This window comes from Ictalurus punctatus, chromosome 9 (genome assembly GCF_001660625.3).
Source record: "Ictalurus punctatus breed USDA103 chromosome 9, Coco_2.0, whole genome shotgun sequence".
NCBI classification, from domain to species: Eukaryota; Metazoa; Chordata; class Actinopteri; order Siluriformes; family Ictaluridae; genus Ictalurus; species Ictalurus punctatus.
This window is the reverse complement of record NC_030424.2, coordinates 16,640,196-16,662,857: the sequence shown is the minus strand read 5'-3', so window position 1 is coordinate 16,662,857 and position 22,662 is coordinate 16,640,196. Positions and strand designations below refer to the sequence as shown.

The 22,662-nt window shown below is 39.4% G+C and overlaps 1 protein-coding gene across 5 annotated transcripts in view; it reads right to left on the bottom strand.

Moving 5' to 3' along the window:
• The window catches only part of ralgapa2 (Ral GTPase activating protein catalytic subunit alpha 2), a 128,570-nt gene that overhangs the window by 8,496 nt on the left and 97,412 nt on the right, over positions 1 to 22,662 (bottom strand). For 3 of the 5 annotated variants that reach the window (XM_017476062.3, XM_053682928.1, XM_053682930.1), the window contains one exon: positions 5,525 to 5,649. In XM_017476062.3, the coding sequence (XP_017331551.1) occupies positions 5,525 to 5,649 (125 nt within the window). Of the gene's footprint in view, positions 1 to 3,116; positions 3,899 to 5,524; positions 5,650 to 22,662 lie in introns of those variants that run through there. The other 2 variants (XM_053682929.1, XM_047157663.2) reach the window with 2 other exon arrangements.

Below are 22,662 nucleotides of genomic sequence, written 5' to 3'. Positions count from 1 at the left end.
TCTGCCAGAACTATGAGAGCATATCTGCTCCAATTATGATGCAATGGTGCTTTCTCCTCAAAGTAAACAAGTTTCTGCAACAACACACCATTGTTATTTTTACAGTGACGGATAACAAAAAAAAGGGATCATTTTTACTGACACATTGCACATTTGGCCAAAAAGAATTCACGATAAATTTGAGGTTTTTAATGTTGATGAATAAATATTACAAGATGATGCCTCAGTGAGTTGGAACAATATGTTGATATTCTGAACATAGTTATTTTGTGCTTTTCAACAAGAGGGCAGGGAAACCAGGAGCGAGGTGTTAAAAGAGAAGAAGGTGTGTCCTATATGCATAACCCTGACCCCCTACACCACATATCCTAAGGACCGACTCTGGCTCCATAAGCTCCAAACACTCATTAAACAGTCTGCAATTTACAGGCTGCACTTTTTGTAGAAAATACGTGTGTGGTTTTGATGAGGAGTGGTTAACACTACATAATGTAGTGTTATTTATCACCCATCGAAATGCACTGCATGTTTAAAAACAAATGCGAGTACTCATTTGCATTCATTTTACGGAATCCAAGAAATTCAAAAGACCAGTCCAAGGTTTTTTCTCAGATCAGTGTGAGAAACAATGGCCTTGTTAGCAGCCAGTAGCTCCCAGTTAACTTTACTGACAAGAAACATATAAACTGATAAATTTAAGTTCTATATATTATACATATATTAATTAAGTGGAACAATGCAGCCTCTCTCACTACTGCTCCACTACCTGAACAAAAGGCTAAATATTTTACAGTCTACTTTATGAACCTATTAGCTTTACTACAGGGTTGTGAATTTTGTGTTAATTTGCTGAATAGGAATTAGAACTTCATAATAATAATAATAATAATAATAATAATAATAATAACAACAACAGTATTAATTTTATTATTATTATTAGTATTATTATTAATTTTAACAACAACAACTTCACATAATCATGTTAGTGTATTAGCAAAATATGTTACATAGGTACCAAAGTCTTTTTAGGATTGTTCAGGTCCAGCCTCTATTTATTTAGGACTATGCTGCTTTGGTTAATGGTTATTAAATGACTCCTCTAAATTAAACCATTGCTAAAATTAATAGAGAGAAGCTACTGGAAGCAAGTGGCTTCTGATGATGCTTCTATTACTACAACTACTACTACTACTACTACTAGTTGTTTTTATGTTATGATACTCAATAATACTTAATTATACTTTTCTCTCTGGTCGTGCCTCACCCTTTTCCCTTCTGCTTGCAATAAGGATTTATCGTAAAATAAAGTTTCAAGCTGGCTCTGTTTACAATATCTATATATGTTTGCATCTTTGGTATATTTTCTCTTTTTCATTTGTTTACATAAAAACCATAATTGGACTAAATAAGATGCAGTTTTTGGGTAGTTGTTGCCTGCAGTAATACATCCAGCTAGTTCAAAAAGCTGAACTAATCAGCATGGGGTTGTATTGCAAGTGGCACCAGAAGTGGTTCAGTACCAGCAGATGTCTTATGGATTTGTCTGTCAATAACTGCCGATTAGGTAGGGTAATTAATTAGGGTGAAAGCTATTTCTCCCTAATTACAGTGGTGCTTGGAAGTTTGTGAGCCATTTAGAATTTTCTATATATCAGCATAAATATGACCTAAAATATCATCAGATATTCACCCAAGTCCTCAATGTAGACAAAAAGATCCCAATTAAACAAATGAGACAAAAATATTATACTTAGTCATTTATTTAGTGAGGAAAATGATCCAGTATTACATATCTGAGTGGCAAAAGTATGTGAACCTCTAGGATTAGCAGTTTACTTTAAAGGTGAAATTAGAGTCAGGCGTTTTCAAACAATGGGATGGCAATCAAGTGCGAGTGAGCACCTGGTTTTATTTAAAGAACAGGGATCTATCAGTCTGAACTTTATAACACATGTTTGTGAAAGTATACCATGGCATGAACAAAGAAGATTTCTGAGGACTTCAGAAAAAGAGTTGTTGATGCTCATCAGGCTGCAAAAGGTTACAAAACCATCTCCAAAGAGTTTGGACTCCACCAATCCACAGTCAAACAGATTGTATACAAATGGAGGAAATTTAAGACCACTGTTAACCTCCCCAGGAGCGGTCAACCAACAAAGATCACTCCAAGAGTAAGACATGTAATAGTCCACAAGGTCACAAACGATCCCAGGGTAACTTCTAAGCAACTAAAGGCCTCTCACATTGGCTAATGTTAATGTTCATGATTCCACCATCAGGAGAACACTGAACAATGATGTGCATGACAGGGTTGCAAGGAGAAAGTCCCTGCTCTCCAAAAAGAACATTCCTGCCCATCTGCAGTTTGCTAAAGATCACATGGAAAAGCCTGAAGGCTATAAGGAAAATATGTTGTGGACAGATGAGACCAAAACAAAACATTTTGGTTTAAATGAGAAGAGTTATGTTTGGAGAAAGGAAAACACTGCATTCTAGCAAAACAACCTTATCCCATCTGTGAAACATTGCAGTATCATAGTTTGGGCCTGTTTTGCTGCATCTGGGCCAGGACGGCTTGTCATCATTGATGGACCAATGAATTCTGAAGTATACCAGCGAATTCTACAGGAAAATGTCAGGACATCTGTCCATAAACTGAATCTCAAGAGAAAGTGGGTCATGCAGAAAGACAACAACTCTCAGTACACAAGTCATTCTACTGAATAACGGTCAAAGAATAATGAAGCTAATGCTTTGGAATGGCAACGTCCTGACCTTAATCCAGTAGAAATGCTGTGGAAGCAAGCAGTTAATGTGAGGAAATCCACCAACATCCCAGAGTTGAAGCTGTTCTGTATTGAGGAATGGGCTAAAATTCCTCCAAGCCGATGTACAGGACTGATCAGCAGTTATTGGAAATGCTTAGTTTAGTTTAGTTATTGCTGCCCAAGGGGGTCACACCAGATACTGAAAGCAAAGGTTCACATACTTTTTCCACTCACAGATATACAATACTGGATCATTTCCCACAATAAATAAATTACCAAGTATAATATTTTTGTCTCACTTGTTTAATTGGGATCTTTTTGTCTACTTTTAGGACTCGTGTTAAAATCTGATGATGTTTTAGGTCATATTTATGCAGATGTATAGAAAATATAAAGGGTTCTACAAACTTTCAAGCATTATTGTATACAATAATTGTGGCTGTATAGTGTAACTCTGTAGTCTGGGCAGTGTAATTTTAATTCATTCACTGTGTTTAATGTGAGGTAACACTACATTCCATAAAAGTGTCAACTACTATACTAAAAATGGTAGTTAGATGGAGTTTTCATCATGGATTCTCAGGTGCAAAAAGTCTAAAGAGGATGAGTGAGCAGAAAAGAAGTCAGCTGTGGTTAAGGAGGTGTCATATTCTTAATTCTGATTCGTATACGGTACTTCAAGTCACCTACTGCAAAAGTCACCTCAAACAAGTTGACAGCAAGTTATAACTAAGAGTAAGAAGTTTTCAAAGCCTTTAAAGGAAAGAAAACAACAACAAATGAACTATACAAAAAATATACTTCAACAGTAAACATGGAGAATGTATATTGACAAACTCATCCAACATCTGTTTTATGATAAAAAATAAATAAATAAATAAATAATAAAAAAGCTACAGGTGGTACACAAACACTGGCTCAAGGTGTATACAGAGTTCACAGTGTCACTGTGCTACGGGCACATGCAGGGTCAACCAACCTTGAGAACACTTGAAGGAGAACGGGGGTTTGGGTGATGAGGCATACAGGGATGACATGCCTAAATAAGGAAATGGGGAAAAAAGGCTTACACTCCAGTTTAGCCCAAGAGTACTCCATGTCCCAAACCATGCCTGGCCATCTCCTGCCCGCTGTCATGGATGAGATGTTAATGAAGAATGGAGCAGGTATACACAAAAAAAAACACACACTGCCACACACATACAGTACACAGCCTGACATTAATAGCACTTTCATGAGGCACAATAAGAAGAGATTCCTGCTGGGAAAGCAGTGGTGGTTTAATACCCAGCCCAGCCATTAAAGCTAAATCACTCTCAGTCACAAGAACCCTTTTTTACATTAATAATCTTTAATAATAAATAATGCTCAGTGGTCAAATATTTTCCACACATTCAGCATGGAATACATTTCATGATTCTTTGCTCTAAGTGTGTGTTGGTTCACAGCTCAGCTGTGTCGATTGTTTTCCAATTTGTCTAGGTCATACATGTTTCTAGATTTAAACCAGGTATTTTTTTTAACAGAATAATTTTGAAAATGGTTTCTCTCTCTCAGCTATTTACACATTTGAAGAATTATAATTGACAGCAAATTTCCTTGAGAAAAAGACAGTTCCATTAAACCTTGGCTATGCTACGTAACATCTTCATTTTAAAACTGGTATTGCATTATGTTCTGCAAACCTTCAGCAACAATGACCAGATCATGCACACGAGTGTGATGTGGGTAAAAGTGTGCACATTTTTTTTTAACTGTCTCTCAGTCATGGCCTAGATTGGGACTCCACAGCACTTGGGCAAGGGTGACAGTAGCATAAACAAATGTGTGGACTGTTTACTATTTAGATTTAGGTTAACAGAGGACTCGGTGGTGGATTTTCACTGGCTTTTTAGAAAGTAAAGGTGTTTTTGCTATGTAAATACACCCCAGCGATGCCTTTTTTCTGGGCTAGTTATCAGACTTCTTTAGTACAATTACTACAGACTCATAGTGCAAAACTTTGATCCAGATATGTTCTCTGCAGGTGTCTTGATAAATTGGTGCAATGGCATAAAGATGAATTAACCACTTTTAATATGTTAGAATGCATACCTCAATCACAATGAGCTATTTCTATCTAAAGCATGCGGCCATTAGTAAATACTCGTAATTATTCTAAATACATAAATGACAGCATGAACCAAAACAGAAAATAATATGTAGTATATTTCTTTTCTATGTAAAGTGTCAATCATTAAAAAAAAAAAAACTTTCTAAGTGAATAAGAAGCAGATGTTTATGATTTTGTGTTTTTTTTTTTTTTTAAATAAAATAATAGTCATTGCCCCTGACATGCATTTGGACTTCCTGCTATGCGCTGGCAGTTTTTTCCCCCTCACACATTTTGACTGGTTAACACAAACTCTGTTTAACATAAACACACCTGTTACACTAAGACTGAGTGAATGCCTGTTTACTATTAGCATGTCATTATACTAACACATTCAATTCAGGAGCATGAGCACTGTACGAGTGAACAATCCCTTTAAGCTCTGCTGCTGACAGTGCCAGCTGGACTGCACACACACATGCACACACACATCTTGGTAAAGAGCAGGATGGGAAAATAGCAGCAAAGAGACAGGTGCAGCAAGGACAGGGTATGTGTAAGATCTCTATCACAGTTTGACTGATAGATAGATAGATAGATAGATAGTGATAGAGAGAGAGAGAGAGAGAGAGAGAGAGAGATAGAGAGATAAAGAGGCCCTTACCTGTCCCACTCATTGGGTAGTAGGTGGGGGAAGGTGAGAAAACCTGGGCAGCAAAATCCTCAAATGTCAGGTTTTCCTTGTGATTCAGAATGATGGCCTCCAGATAGAGAGCCCGCTCCTCATAGCTGACAGAGAGTTTGTTAAGGAAAACGAGTCTGATGGAAGGATAGAGCTAAATATATACAGACTAAAAACTCTCCATCAATGCAATCTTGTTTGGCAAAAACCACGTGGCAATGGGATCTGTACATATCTGCTCAGATAAAACACATACTTACAAAATAAGGTTTTATAGACTTAGCTGTAATTATAAAGTGAAATTATTTTGGTTTTCAAACATTCTGCCGAACAATGGACAAAATATTACAATATTCTATAAGGATAAGTAAAACTCAAGACTCCATTCATTTGAATGATTCGATAAAAGAAAACTAGCAGAATACAAATCATATTAAAGCCCCTTCTTATAGTCTCCTCATATCTTAACAATGAGCTCAAAATGTAAACTTAATCTGCTTGTTTAAACAATGAGCTTATTTACAGTAGACTGTGTAACAAATTACTATGCCATATGAGGAAAACCAAAATGCCTGCTTAAAATATAAAACACACAGATAACAAAAAAGCAAACTAATGACAAAATTATAGTTTATCTAATTATATTGTACTGACCAGCTGGCTTTTTAATTCACACATTTATTCCTCAGCTTATCAAAGAATATTTGCTACTGTACTTACATCCTCATTAAGGTAACTACATTATGTAATGATGATAGTTTTATGGTACAAATGATACATTATGAAAGGCAGAAGAGGGGAATAAATGATGAACGAGACTCATATACGTACCATAGCCTTCCTTTGAGCTTTTCCTCTGTGGAATCAGTAAACATTGCCTGGTCCAGACGGTGTTCGAGTGCAGTCTATTTTACTTTCATTCAAGTTCAGCATTTTAACAAGGCCTGCTGGTGGAGGAGTGCACTATAGGAAACTTACTGAAATGTCACCGTAAATGAGAGGTGACTGCTGAAATCATATTAGCTGCTTTACCACGATCAATACAGTTAAACATAGTTTTACTAATAGTTAGTTTCACAATAGACAACTCGCCTCACAGGCACTTGCACTAGGGTGTTTTTTCTTCAGGTGTTTCATTCATGCAGGTTTTACCCGAGTAATTCATGTTCACAAGGACTACACCGATCGTTACATACTACAGGTGCCTTCATGTGGTGTCTTGATTTTGTTTCATGTTTTCAGGTTGTAAACAATGAAATATTAAGAACTTGAGAACCCTGAGGAAAATGATATGACTGACTCTGCACCATGCAAGGCAGACCACACTATCTGGGTATGAGGAAAGATTATAGACGTTAGAGGTCTATTAGTAAAAGTGTCATTAATTTGAATTGATTTACGGTTTTCAAAATTATTTTATTATCAAATTTGTAGGAATTATTGAACATCTGTTGCAGCCCTAATGCTCTCAAATTCTCATTTAATTCTAGGCCTTATCTGTTTCTTTTGGTCCATAAGGTTAAACCTGAAATCTGGAATGTTTCCCTTGCTTGCCAGCATTCCTATGCTTGTTTCCAAAAGGGAGAGCTTCAGAGTTTGGAATCAATAAGTGGCACATATGATCCACTTGTGGAACAAAAAATAAAAATAAAATAAAGATATGGTGGGGGGAAAAAAGGATTTACAGTTGTGCTCAAAAATGTACATGACATAAGGCAACATGAGAGATTAAGAGCCAGGGGGTGTAAAGCCCCTTTTTGTCCCATTTAGTACTGCTGTTCAGAAGTTACATAAGATATAAAATTTTTTCCCAGAAGACAAAATAATAAGTAACACCAGTCATCCTGTTCAAAAGTTTACACCCCCCTGGCTCTTAATGTATCGTGTTGCCTTCTTGAGTATCAGTGAACGTTTGCATCTTTTGTAATAAGCAGTTGTGTACGAGTCCCTCAGTTGTCCTCAGTGTGAAAAGATGGATCTCAACATCATATAGCCGCTGTTGGAATGGGGTCAAATATGCAGAAGATGCTGGAAAACCAAAGAATGTACTACAGGACCTGGAGGATTTTTCTGAAGAACAGTTGGCAGTTTAACTGCTCAGGACAAACAAGGGACTCATGACAACTATCACAAAACATAAAAACAGGCGTTGATCATCCAAATAACACCACACAGTATTAAGAATCAAGCATATGTAAACTTTTGAACTGGTTCATTTGCGTAATTTGAGTTATTATTGTGTCTTGTGGACTATATGTAAACATCTGTTATGTGAAATAGCTTATTCAGGGCAGGACTAAATTAAAAAAAAGATTTTTACGATCCTTATTATTATTTTAAAAGTATTTTGCAGATTCTGCAAGGGTATGTAAATTTATGAGCACACCTGTAGATGTAGTAAGTGTGTACTGTGTACAGTGTTTTTTGACTGAAGTCTGATTGGTCCTGTGCAACTAACACACAAGTCTCAAGGCCATAATGTACTGCTCAATGAGTTAACTATGGCACTAGCACTTTTGCCCCAGACCTGATGAGTAAGCCCTGATCATGAAAAAAGGAGATAAGTTGAGTGAAAGACAAAAAAGATAAATTCACTCTACTAATGAAATTTAATCATGCTTCCAAAGCCACTGGTTTACGAGTCATTCCAGATATGAGGCGAATGTCTACATTTGTAGTTAACAGTCCACATAAATGGAGGAGCAGGGGTTTCTGATGGGCCTCGACTACTACACGAGAACTGTGTGCTTTCCTCCTCCATGATCTCTCAGCTTTCACACAAACCTGCACTACAATTGTGTCAAGTAGTGATTTATGCCACTGTGCCACTATAAGGATGTGTTTTTCTATGTGTCACAGTTGAAATATATGAATAAGTGTGGAAAAAAGCAAGCTTACATAATGAAAAATACCATGTCAACATGTGTGCTTGTGTGTGTCTCTGTGAGCAGAAATGCTGATGACTCTACTCTAATGACTGGGCTGGAGTGGAGGCCGGGCTGTCTACACGCCTGCCTGCTGAATTTCTGAAGGACCCCACTGATGCCATTCCCAACTCATTAGGGAAGCTGCTTATGCTGCCAGGAGCTAGACTGTTGCCAAGGCCCTTGCACTTCATCATGACCAAGCTGCCTGTCACACACCCCTCAGAGTATGCGAGTGAGTGTGTGACAGAGTGTGTGTGTGTGTGCGCCACGTGCCGGCGCAGCAGGAGCTTAGGCAGCCATGACAAATTGTTGAAAAGGTCCCTCTGAACCCGGCACTGACAAGCACCTGAGCCTGAGGGCTATACATAGAGAGAGAGCAATCTGCTCCACTCCTGTTCTCTTTCTCTCTTCATCCCTCCATCAGCACAAAGTGGGAAAGGGAAGACATCGGCAATAATTAAAAAAAACCAAAACAAAACAAAACACCAGAGTCCTGGAAGACAAGTCCACATACAACATTAGCTTTGAACAACACTAAGTAGCATGATCATTAACTGATGAGTCTAAGAAAGAAAACAGTTGTGTACTTGACTTTGACTTCAGACTTACAATTTCTGGCTTCTAAAACCTCACTCATTTAGCTGCTATGGCAGCGTGGGTCATATTACAGTAAGAGGTCGCCTCTAGGAATTAAGGAAGAACAGACATTCTCCAAAATGGGGAGAATATTGAATGAGTAAATTTTAGGCTCAAATAGGTATACAGAGAATTAAGCGAAATGAGAAAACATCTGTGTGAGCAAGAAATAAATAAACAGTGAAAGAAATACTTGGAAAAAGAAAATGTGATATGAGAACAGGAATAAGGGTGAGGGATAATAACCCTGATCTCACTAGGTCAACACAGCCATATGGCGCTCCATTATGGGCTACACAGATGACACAAGTGTGCCTCTACTATTGAGATTCCTAAAACAAATATTGACTCGAGGCTGAACTACCGCTGGCCACAGCCTCCAGCCTGCACTCTGCTTCCTGTGTACTCCCCCGCATTTCAGAGATGAAGAGACACAGGAAGAGAGACAGAGGACGCAAAAGAGAGACACAAATCAATAACAATCATGTACACCAAATAACTCAGACACTAACAGGTAAGACTGGTTACAGATCATTTATTAGGAACCTATCTTTGGTGGTATGTTAACACAACCATTCTGTAACCACTGGTCATGGGCTTGGAATTTTTGCATCATTCTATCTCATCTTCCCTCTCTCCCACCTAGACACTCACTCACTCACTCTAATTGTTGTGTACTGGGTACAGCCTGTTCTGTTGAATACATGTGTTAAGCAGAGTTGAATGTTGGCTATGTGCATTAATTCAATAAAGTGGAAGACTGATGTGGGCTAGAGAGCAACCATCAGCAAACCTGATCTGATGCTATCTGTGTGGGAGGCTAACTCTAAACCTACAACAGTAGCAGCATCTGTCAGCATCCAACCAAAATACAGTATGAAGACCAGCTAACTAAACCTAAATAAAAATCAAAGCATACCTAAAATGGAAGCTTTTTTTTCAGCTTTGCATACCACTAATGGTTAATATAGATCCTGCATGACTTAACATCACAGAAGGTTTGGAATTTTCCAGTGAACTGTAATCCAAGTCATCCTTTAAACACCTGGGATGGAAAAACACATTCAGTTGGTAACTAAGCAATGTGTGAGCAGGGAATTTCCAAAAGCATTCATTGCTCCAGTCTCTCTGTGTACACTGTATGAAAATATGAAATGTTCTAAAGGCTAAAAATGAGAAAAATAAAATAAATAAAAAAAATCACGGTGACAGGAGCACAGACTTAAAACCACCCTGCCACGTAAAATAATGTGATGACCTCACTGGCGCACAGGTCATCCTGTGGGGAGATGGGAAATGAGGGGGAAGGAAGAAAGACAGAAAGGGAACACAATAGCACTGTTGTAGCGAAGAACGAGAAACAGACAGGTTAAATCCACTTAAAGGAGAAAAACATCCTCTAAGCATTTTGCAGAAGGGCTTTAACAGATAATGCTCTTTTCCTACTCTTGGTGACTCCTTTGCCACCCTATGGTGCACTGGGTGACAAAGCAGGGCATTAAGATTCAGATAAAGCAGAAGCCTGGGGAATGACTCTGACTCATCCCGCAATCAGAGATGGGCATAAACGAAAACCTCTGGTTAAATTAGTCTGCTAAGGAAGGACATGGAAGCAGCAAACTATAGACAACACAGCAAAAACCTGATGTTAGAAATATTAGAATAAATATAATAGGAAGAGAAGGGCAAGGATGATTTCTGATGCATAAAGCCATTTACTGATGTTGTTTTGTTGTGCATTTGTGTGTGAGAAAGCATGACGAGTACACAGGTCTGAGAATGAGAGCACAGTGTTGTCCAGATGGTTAGGGGAGGTCAGTGGGGAATTGAGAGGTCAATCAGTTTGGTGGATCAAAGCCAAGGTCAGGTGGCAGTGGTGGCCACGTTCAAGGTGCATGGGGACTCAGATGGCCTCTCATTAGCAGTCCACTCAGGCCCCAGCACCTCCTGGGACTTCAGAGGCCAACCCACCCTCATACTCCTCCTCTTGGACCCCTGTCAGACTATTCAACAATAGAACTCGCCACACTGGAGACCAGGGCCTGGGTACAACCTCATCGACACAGGGTCACAACGCCAGCTAGACACTGCACATAAATCTGCCATTAAGACGTATGCATAATAAAGGTTATGACCACCAATACAACAGAAAGCAGAGAGTTAAATGTATAGCCTAGCTGAAGAATACAGCATGCCATTCAATTACAATCGAGATCAGCATCCTGTGAAATAGTTGGTTAAATGTAGGATTTTCCATGATTTATTCAAACATTTCAGCTATTTAGGAGGAGGTAGACTAATAACAGATTTAATCAACCTAAAGTCTAATTCCTAATTAAAAACTTAAACTTTTAAAAACTATTTTATGATGTTACTTTGGGGAAGTACTTTGAGTGAGGAGATTAAAAGTGTGAAAACCATCACTTCAGCATTCTCTCTTCACATTCATTTAACAAGGAGCTTATTAAAGGTGGGAGCTGAAAACTTCACAGGAAAATCTGAGTAAGGACTGAACATTATAATATTATTCTGCAAATATAATTGTTGTGTCAGAAAGCATAAGTACCAATCAGGTTCAATATTAAATATCTTCTCTTAAATATCTTCACCAGTTTAATGGGGAATGGCGGTGCCATGTGAATGTGATGTGAATATATATATATATATATATATATATATATATATATATATATATATACACACACACACACACATATATTTTATATATTTTATATATTTTTTGTGGAACTACCAAGTCAAGTAATTAGACAAACTATCCAAAACTAGCTACAGTCATATACAAGTTACCTGCTACCCAACTAACCAATTAACCACAATTAAACTTAACTTTGAATGTTCTACATTAATATTTGGATACTGTAGTGTAGAAATGTAGAAAAGTCCTTCATCAGCTGTGCAAGCAAAGTGCTTCTGACGCGGTATGAGGTGAAACTGTTGACAGCCTGGACAAACCCTTATATACTGTGCCCTCCACTAATAATGGCATCCTTGGTAAATATGAGCAAAGAAGGCTGTGAAAAGTTGTCTTTATTGTTTAACCTTTTGTTAAAAAAACAAAAACAAAACAGCACTCTGCTCTAATGGATATCAAACAATTGCAAATAAAACAGGTTTATACAAAAATATATTTTTGTTAAACAATTATTGGCACCCTCTTAGTAAATACTTTGTACTACCTCCTTTGCAAGATAACAGCCCTGAGTGTTCTCCTTTAATGCTTGATGAGGTTAGAGAATACATGGCAAGGGATCTGAGACCATTCCTCCATACAGAATCTCTCCAGATCCTTCCAATTTCGAGGTCCACGCTGGTGAATTCTCCTCTTCAGTTCATCCCACAGGTTTTCTCTGGGTTTCAAGTCAGGGGACTGGGAAGGCCACGGCAGGACCTTGATTTTGTGGTCACTAAACCCTTTTTGTGTTGAGTTTGATGTATGTTTTGGAGAGTGTTCCAAATGCGTAGTTGTGTGTTGTATACGTGTCCAGCCAGTGTTCAGCTGTTAGCCTCTGCTAACCGGCTAACTCAAGTTATTGCCAAACTACAAATAAACTCACCACTGAGAAACGACCTGTTCTCGTCGTGCTTGCGATGGTGGTTCAGGTGGATCTTCCGATGTATCAGTATCGGACTCGGGCTCAAATAGATAAGGTAAATCCGACATTATTACTGAGCTGAAATTCAGATATGGCAGTGGCGGTTTCCTTTCTGACATGAGCTGTAAGTGATGGACCAATCACAACAGACTGGGACATCTGACCATTCAGAGCAAAGTAGACTCTCTGAAAGGAAGAGTTTAGAGTGAACGGATCCTTGAATGAGTCGTTTGTGACTCTGAGAAAGAGAGGTGATGCTGCAATGTAAATTATGAGAAAATTAAAGTGCTTTTGACCGTAGATGCACATAAACCTATTGCATGAGATGTCTAAAACAAAATTAGGCACGTTGAAAAAGCATAATAAGTGCACTTTAAAAAAAGAAAAGGTTTAACAATAGAGAGAATTTTTCACAGCCTTCTTTGCTCATATTCACTAAGGGTGCCAATATTAGTGGAGGGCACTGTACAAAATATACTTTATCTATTAGGTAAATGATGTAAAGATGTTTTAACTGGGATGATTTCTAAGTGACACATCAGTGTGATAATCATTTTAATACTACATTAGGCAGTTATTGAGTAAATAAAGACAAGGAAAATCCTTCACTTTACTAAAGTCATTATCATGAGCAAAGCCAAGGTTAACAACACATTTCCGTTTCCTTCTCTCTTGTGGTGACTAAATGGGCTCTTGTGTGAAGAGTGACAAGTTGAAGAAGTAGAGAGTGGCCACGCATGCTCGACCTCCACTCCAGCCAAGCACCAGCCATTAACCTCAGCCAATCACAATGACCTTGCTGTCCGGCCAAGGAAGAGGATAATTGGCCAGTTGGGGGGGTTGCAGGCGGTTTTGAAACACTGTCTAGACTAGCTTAATGTTTATATTCTGTTTCTAAAATTTTGGATTTCAGGTGCAATCCTTCATTACATCTTAACTACTCTTAAAACTTGAAGGATAACAGGTAGCTGCATAAGAATGGGCACTCCTATTGCACTCTCAAGCTACATAGGTACAACGAACCCTTCAGAATCTAACAGCAAGAATATGAGAGGTGCCACTATTAATAACAAGAAAATCCTAGTAGGCAGAACAAAAATTTATTTTAACTCAAAAACTCTATTGTGTCGGTGGACAAGATGGCTTCAAGCTAACAGCATAAATGATAAACACCCCTATTCTTCTTCTGATCACAGTCCGCCCTCTTGTTATCTATAGGCTAACAAACCCGAGGTTCACAAACTCACGTGTCACCTCAATTAAGCCGTGAAGCAACATATTTTCAACTTTAACTGAATGAGGTTTTCCACTGGATGATTTTTATTTGGGTTTGCTGCCCTTGATTAGTTGCATCAGGTGTGCTTGAGACAACACATGTTTTGCATATTTGTGCTGCTGTGAGGGATTCAATTAAATAATTTTGAGACTGGAGAAATCATTATAAGTTGCATTTTCAGGGAAACCACTTGAAGCATTAGTCACATTGAACTATTTCAATTGCTTTTGTTCGATTTGTTCACTGCAAAGAGCTGAAAGTTTGCACATTGTGACAATAAACATGATTTGCAATTGAAGTTGAATAATTTTGACTGCAACTGTATATACATAAACATACATGTTTGGAAAAATAAATCTCTTCTGCTCTATTACTGAAAATGCAACTAAAACAGTCTTCTGCTCTGAATCATGAATTAGTTCGTCTATCACACATAATTCACTTCAAAGCATTTTACAGGGGAAAAACCCTACGTAGTTAAGAAGGGTGAAACAATAAAAAAAAAAAAAAAAAGAGAAAGAAAATTCTTAGGCAAGACATAAGAAGGAGGAAGAGTGGAAGAGAGCAGTATTATGTCCCAAGTGTTGGACTATATGCCGTTTTCTGTCAGCTACATGAGCCCATGGGACAGCAGGTGTTGATTGGTGAATTTCTGGGCCACTGCTGCAAGGGTACCTGTTGTCACGCCATTGGACTGAAGCGTGAAGTTTTTCCCGTTGAAAAAAAACAAGAGGAGGTGTGAGGTGATTATAGGTTGGACGGAGAGACATAGAGACAGAATGACAGAAAAAAGAAGGGGGAGAAAAAGAATAAAGGAATGAAAAAAAATCATCGACGGAAATAAAGAGAACATACACAACATTAGAGATAATACTACAGTTTCCTCATAGACGTCGTATAGCCAGTAATGCTGGCTCCAAAAAAGTCCCCAAGCAAACAAACAAAAAAATGTATTTGTATCGACGAGTGTGTGTCTTTACACACCTACCCTAATTAAGCCCAGAGCTGAGGGGCTAAAAGTGCAGGGGAGGGGTGAGGGTAAGGACAGGTTAATTGAACCTCCAGGGGGACGTCCTTTACATCTCACCTCACCAGCATCCATCTGAGAACCAGACGCAAAGAAATGGAATTATGAGCATGACATCACTGCAAGTGCAGATTCCCACAAAGACCCGACAGACTCGGCTGGCATGAACACAGATTTATAAGCTTGCTAAATCAAATGTCTGCCACGTCGAGAGTTGAACACGTAACATTAGCTCTCCTAATAGCACAGTAACTATTGATCCGATCTGGGGAGCAAGGAAGAGGGCCTGTCAGAATGGAGTGAGAATGGAAAAGGTCAACAGGTTGCACCGTTCTAATAGTGCAACCGAAGGGACACGGAGAGCACTCATATACTACATCACTGGGGAGTGGATGATCAAGGAAATGTATGGAGTGACTAAGCACTCTTTATTCCTCAGAGATGCACAAATCCAGGTTACTCAAAAATTCAGAACATACATCTTTTAGTAATTTTGGCTCATCAGTAAAATAACAAGGAATGAAAGATCCAAAACAAAAACTATTCAATAATAAAACGTTCCATTTGTCATAAAAGAAAACAATTTACATGATGTCTTACTGAAGACCTATTCTATTTATTCATTGTGGCACTAAAATAGTAATGGTATTGTGATGAAAATAAGTCACTATAGTTTTTTTTCTGTCTTTTTTTTAAAATGACAATTAAACACGGATTGTACAATTTTTACATTTGCACTGAATCTATAAAATTGTAAAATGTTCTCTTTGTATAGATTGTTTATATTGCCATTTTTTCAGCATTTTGTGGTGTTTGCCATTTCAGATTCTTGTACACATTAAATAAAAGTATTACTAATCTGAGGTTTTATTTTAATGCAACACCAGTGTTTTGCTGGTTGCCTTAAATGCCTTCAAGCACCATGATATGATAATTTTTGTCAGATCCCCCGCTCCTACACTGACCTTTACATTAGCTGTACAAGATTTGCTTGTAATATCCACGTGGTTTCCTCTGCATTCAGACGAGCTACCGAACAGCCTCACCACTCATTAATAAGAGCCCTGCACTTACAAAGCAGGGCCTTAGATGTGGAACACAATGGAAAAATAATTAAGTAAACTAGCTGATATTATAAAAGGCAATCAACAGTAACCAATGCATTATGGGGAAGTTATAACAAGATGGATGCATTAGTGCGGACGCGCCTCAAGTCATGGGCGGGCAGTGTGGATCTCTGAAAAGCTCTTTTATATCTGACACAGGGATCCTCAGGATGAAAAGCTTCATCATTCTCATTGCTCTTCATTAAAACAATGAGATTAATTCATGAGCCATTGCACACACTGAATATTTAATAATTTGCTAAACATGAATATCTCAAAGGATTCAGGCTGACAGGGACTTTGTGATGTTACCTGCTGAAAAAGAGGACTACCAATCGACTTGGATCTGTGCTAGGAAAGTGAAAGCTACAGTATGACCTGGGTTACGGTGCTGTGGACAGCTCCTCTCATATTCACAGTGCAGCTGGTACACAGGCAAAACCTGGGATCTAGAATCCAGACGGAAATACATGAATGCAGGCTCCAAAAATTAAAACCAAGATGGATGACAATCCATTAATCCTCCATCTTGTGGATGAAAGGATTTGGCTTAGTGTCAAAACAGAGAGGGTCAGTCCTACCTGAACAGATTAGAATAAAGTAAAAGACAACAATACATTACACGAGAGAGGAAGAAAAAAGAAAGCCAGAAAACAGACTTCTGGTTTGGCAACAGCTTTTCTTCCCCTTCATCTTCTTTTCTTCCTTAATCCTCGCCTTGAGGCATTCTGTGCAATCAAGCGCGCTATTACACGGCAACAATTAGCTAGACGGTGGAAGCTGGCACCTGGTCCGAGGCATTCAGCGGCTTTCAGCGGCAGCTGACTGTACAGCCCCCCCCACCAGGTGGTCGTCCTTCAATGACATTAGCCAGTCACTCCAGGGTTAATCAAGAGCCTGCTCAGAACAAGTATGCCTGCATGGAGCTCATTTAGTTAGCCGTAGACGCCATGGATGAGGTCTTAAATGGGCCAACCAGACAATGAACTTTTACAACTGCTTATAAAAAGACAGCTGATAATTTGAGAATGCTGCTTCACTTCGTCAACAGAATACAACATTTTGAACAAAGCCTAGATTCAACACAACTCAGGACAGACCGTATGAAGTGCTACAGACTTGTAGCGCTCTACCCCTGAGCTACAAAAAAACAACAACTTCTTTTAGACAGTACTTTGCCACATAATGCCACTGGTTACAGTGGATATGCCTTTTTCCTTAGAAGTTTTAGCTGGTTATTTCATTAAACCTGTTTGTCGTCATTGTTTGGAGCCCTCAGCATAACAGGGCTTTTCACAAGGAGACAAAGCCAAAAGAGGATACGTGAGGTTAAACACAGTTAGAGGAAGAGGAAAGACTCGATGCCTCTGCTGGAGGGACGAAGAGTTTTTGAGATCGGAGACAAAAATAAGAGGGGGTGATTGCTTTATATGCTGAAGATTCTTATAAAGCCTATGGCATCCTCAGCTCGGGGCTCTGTGCACTGAGCATGAATAACACAATCTGAATAACAATAGCTATAGATTTGTAGGGTCTCTCAATACTAATTAGGGGCTATATGCACTGTTTGCTGCAAAGATGTGCACACTGAAATGAGATGCTAAGTGCTTTTATTTCAGAAACAAATTGCACGCCTTGCAGTCCAATGAAAGAAATGGAAGAAAGCCTTTACTACTGGCAACCAAGTATTTACAAAAAGTTGGAAGACGCTTCTATTGATGTATGTGACAGATGGGGAACGCTTTGTAAATAATCCTAAAGAAATATGAATAATGTAGTACCCAATTATTTTCACACATACACTATGGCATGAGTACGGCCATAACACAGGCCATGATTCTCTTCATACCTTCACACCCCAGAGTGCAGTGAACTCATCAGAAACACAACAAAACTCAAAGAGAATCAATGATGCATTGCAGCCTAGCCCTCTGCTGTCACTCCCAAGCAACCAACTGCAGTCTTCTCCTTCAGAATGTAAAGAAACTCCATTTCCACATCAAAGGTCTAGAGAAGGGCTGGACAAAAGCGTTATGCACACTTTTATGTTGTGCTCTTGTTTTCGGCTGTTGTTCTGTTTATCTTCAATGTAGAGGACTCCATTTTGTACAAAGATGCAAATAGCGAACATAAGGACATCCTTTAGCATAATACAATTAAGTCCAGCGTGTGGAGGAGCCCTCACTGCCTTTGAACTATTTAAAGTGGTATTAACACAGACTTATAAATAATCAACTAAACCGCCCTCTTTTAAGATTGTCAGTAATGAGAAACAGAGAGAGCCACAGTCTTTAAACAAACAGCCCTGAAAGACCGGTGTTTGCAATCGAATAATCTGCTTAGTCCAAATGAGACTTATGAGAAGATCCAGACGAGAAAATCCAAAGTGTGCATTAGTTTATAAATGTTACTTCCGTGCCTGTCTAATTACATAACACTGCAATGTTGCATAACACTGAATAAAAGTTTAGTTAAATAAAAATAATTACACTAGAAAAATAATGAGCATTTATTATACAAAATGGGTAGAGTTTAATCACATCTTCAAAATATTTGCAGCCATCTTCCAGGTTGTAATAGAAAGGAAAAATGATGATTAAATGAAAAGAAAAGAAAAGAAAAGAAAAGGAAGCATAATGCCTGTGGGTTACATGGCAGGTGACATTTTTGTGACATTTAGTGGAAGAATTGGATATGTGTAGGATAAGCGAGGATAAGCGAGCAGTGCTGTGCTCTATTCAGGCCCAGCCTGGTGGGACAGAGCACAGACGTCTGCCTGGAACTGAGGAGACTGAATAGTAATCAGTGTGCTACTGATAATGAATGATTGAAGGCTCTTTCTCAGCATTGGAGAATTTCAATATCACAAGAGCCCTAGAGGCAGGATTCTTATCAGCACAAGCCTTAGACAAAGGAATCCACAGAATAGGAAATGTGCTTAAACACGGCCAGTCGTGAATGACCGGGCCGATTAACAAGAGGAAAAATCAGAGAGAACAGGAGAACGCACACACATACGCCTGAAGACACTAGAGGTTTCTAAGGAAGCATTTGGGAGTGAATATCACAGAGAATAGTGCTGGCGCTTCGAGATATTTCATCCTGATGAGCGAGAAACAAAACAGAACAAACCGAAGCCACAGTGCCAGTCATACTCTCACAGCCGCAATCATACTCACTCAAACATCCTCTCACACTTTCAAATACTCCTACAGAAAAATACTGCAGCTTGCGTGAACAAGCTCATTATCAAGGTGTTTCAGCAGTGGCACATGAAGTATGTCAGACAGACTAAGAAATTCCAAACAGAATTAATCAATGAGAACGCCACTGTATTTATGGGAAAAAGGCCACAAAGCCACTTCCATTTGGATAACCTGAGAGGACTAACAGCTATGTCCCTGTGTTAGCAATCTGGCAAGGGAGGAGAAAGAAAGTTCATTAATTAAAGAAGGCTTGGCCAGACAGATGGAACGGCTAGCTGGATGCTAATTACTCTGAGAAGACAAGTAGTTTTAACACTCCCCCTCGCCTGCTTTGCCATCAATCACAATTAACGTGGCTCCTAAACGGTCACCTAGCTCACCCGGCCAAAAACAAGCATGAAGTTCGTGCACTTTTTAAATGATTGATTGGGATTTATTATTTTAACCACAGACGGATAGTGCTGTTATTTTCGCAGAGTACAGGCTTATTATTAGAAACTATAGTTTGTTATTCTCTTTTTACATAGAGTTTTTTTTTTAATTCCAAAAATGAATAATAATAATAATAATAATAATAATCCTTTCAGGTGTACACACAGGGCAACACTCAAACTGAGGCAAGTGTGACTGAACAGACTCGTCCTTCATGCTTAAGAGGTGATTAAGTAACGTTTTCCCAGCTCGCCTGTGTGTTACTCCTGAGGGAGCAGTAATAATGGAGTGAGTTCAAGGTAACTCTACCCCTGCATGTCCACAGAATTCCCCATACTGGAGGATCTCACCCAGATCTAGTCACACCACCCCCTTCACGACACAGCCAGAACACAGACAGCTGTCAGGCACAAACGCCTAACGGAGTTCACTACTTTTGAGGGAGGGGAGGTAGGGGCCGATATTTAAAGACACAGAGCAAGACCATGTCCCACAGTTTATAGGAAGAATCTTTAGGGATCTTTTGAGCATGTAGCTAGACTTGTAATGGATCACTACAAATGCATTATACTGCTAATTCGTTCTAATGAGTGGCGATGAAAGCCAGTACTGGATAAAAGATCATTCAAAGCTGACGAGTTGTACAAAAACCACACACACAAACACACACATCCATTGTATCCATTACCACCTGCCTGTCACTTAGTTGTTTACAAACTTGTTCTCTACCTGTGTTTAAGCTGGTGTTACCCAAAAGAAAACACCACCCCAGGGGGATCTGTATGTGTGCGCATGTATATGTGTGTGTGTGTGTGTGTGTGTGTGCACATGTGAGTGAGAGAGAGAGAGAGAGAGAGAGAGAGAGAGAGAGAGAGAGAGAGAGAGAGAGAGAGAGAGGGAGATGTCTTTGTTCCAGGCACCATGAGCAGAAGGAGAGTTAGAGGGGAACACACAGAGAGAGAGAGCGCGAGAGAGACAGACAGACAGACAGAATGAGAGAGACAGAGAAAGCAATAATGCTATGAGTCATTCAGCATTAGAGAAGTGCAAGAGAGAAGAGAGGGAGGGGAGAATACTTGTGCATTTCATATGAAGCAGCAGCTATACGCCATATGCCATATGGGACTGAGTGAGACTCTAGTCAGGGCTGGGCATGACAGGCCTGTGGACGAGAGCCACCCACTTCCTAAGAGTATGCATCTGTGTGTGTATGTGTGGGTTTGAGAGGTCATCAACCTAAAACCGAATGCACAGACCCTCTTGTTGGCAGAGGAGCGGGGGCAGAGTATATGAGCTTGCACTAAGGTTTTTTGAGGCTAAATGGAAAAGAAAGAGTGGGAGAAAAAGTGGGAAGGGGGGATTGGAGGGAGCTGAGGTGGGGTATGGGGAATCAGAACACATTTGATATTGTAAAGAGCCTCTGGGAACAGCTGGTGAGTTGGGAGGAGCAGGGAGGAAGGCAGGAGGGGGAGAGAAGCCAGTGTACTGGAGTGGAAATGGGATTAGAGTCACCACACTGTGATTGGGTGGGGGCACTGGACTCTTAACCCACACAGGCCTGCCTTAGACACCCTACCTATAGGCACTAAAACCAAACTCCACACAATATACAGTAGTACATTTGACACAGTAGATAAAGATTTAAACATTTACTTAACCCCCGGGCAAGAGATATTTCTGACAGCCAATAGAATATAATAGAATTAGATTTTCCTATACAATTCCTGATTCAAACTAAGTACTTATTTTTAGAGCCTGGAACGCTTCTTTTTCATTAATGTATCATAAAACACCTACTTAGAAGGTGAAATCCTAGACCTACTGTGCAATGAAGCTCATTAAAACTGATTAATGTGAGAGGAGCGATGAAGAAAGCATCAAGGAAAGGTACTACTATTTGGTAATAGCCCTCCCTCCCTCTCATCCACCTTGTGATGAGTGCTAAAAGCTGAAGCTTGCATGACTGGCGATGGGTAGGAACAGATTATAGCTATTGATTGGTGCCTGGAGCTGGATCTGACTGAAGAAAAAAGGAAGAAAAGGCCGGAGCAGGGAGGGAGCAAAGGAGAGAGAAAGAAGTCAGGAAACATGCTAACTCCATCGATTCCGGTCAGCAGGGAAGCTAGTGAGGCAGCCTGACTAGGTCAGTGAATCTCAGTCATCCCTTCTGACCACTGCTCCAAGTTGCATGGTAATCACTTCTGCTGACTGACATTATGACAGAGAGACGGTCCTCAGAGAGTGTCCTCAATATTCAACAAATCATAAAGCCAGTAAACAAATTTCCATAAAGAATAAATGAATCCAGAAACTGACCTTAATAAACCCTTGTCATGCATGCATGGCATTTATACGCATTAAATTCAGCATAGTAATATGCATTCAGTATCTCAAAAGACCCTTAACTACTTTAAAAGACTTGCGATTAGCAATACTTAAATATATATTTTCTATATATATTGAACCTTTCTTCTGGACATCTGTGCGATGAATTTAAAGATTACAAGCCCTGTCCACTCCCACTTGAAAAAAGGGATTTGGCACACCAGACTTCAAACTCACAGTGGCTTTTTCTTTTTTTCCAGTAGAGCTGAAATCAATAATAGATGACACATTATGTGTGATTTGAAAAGTCTGTGTAATACAGTGTCAGCAGGAGAGAGGCTTCTCTGTCCAAAGAGCTCCCACCAGGTCCTCAGGAATAATACTACTCCTTTGGCTGCAGCAACCTGAGAACAGAACCACTGCACAAGGTGTGGCAAAGATATATACGCATGAGCAAGAGCACACGCACCTACACAAATGCACAAACATGGCATGGGGCAGTTTAGGGCAAGAAGGTGGCCTGCGGTGCACCTGGCCAAGTGCTGGTGGCCATTTCTCCACAGCACATCCA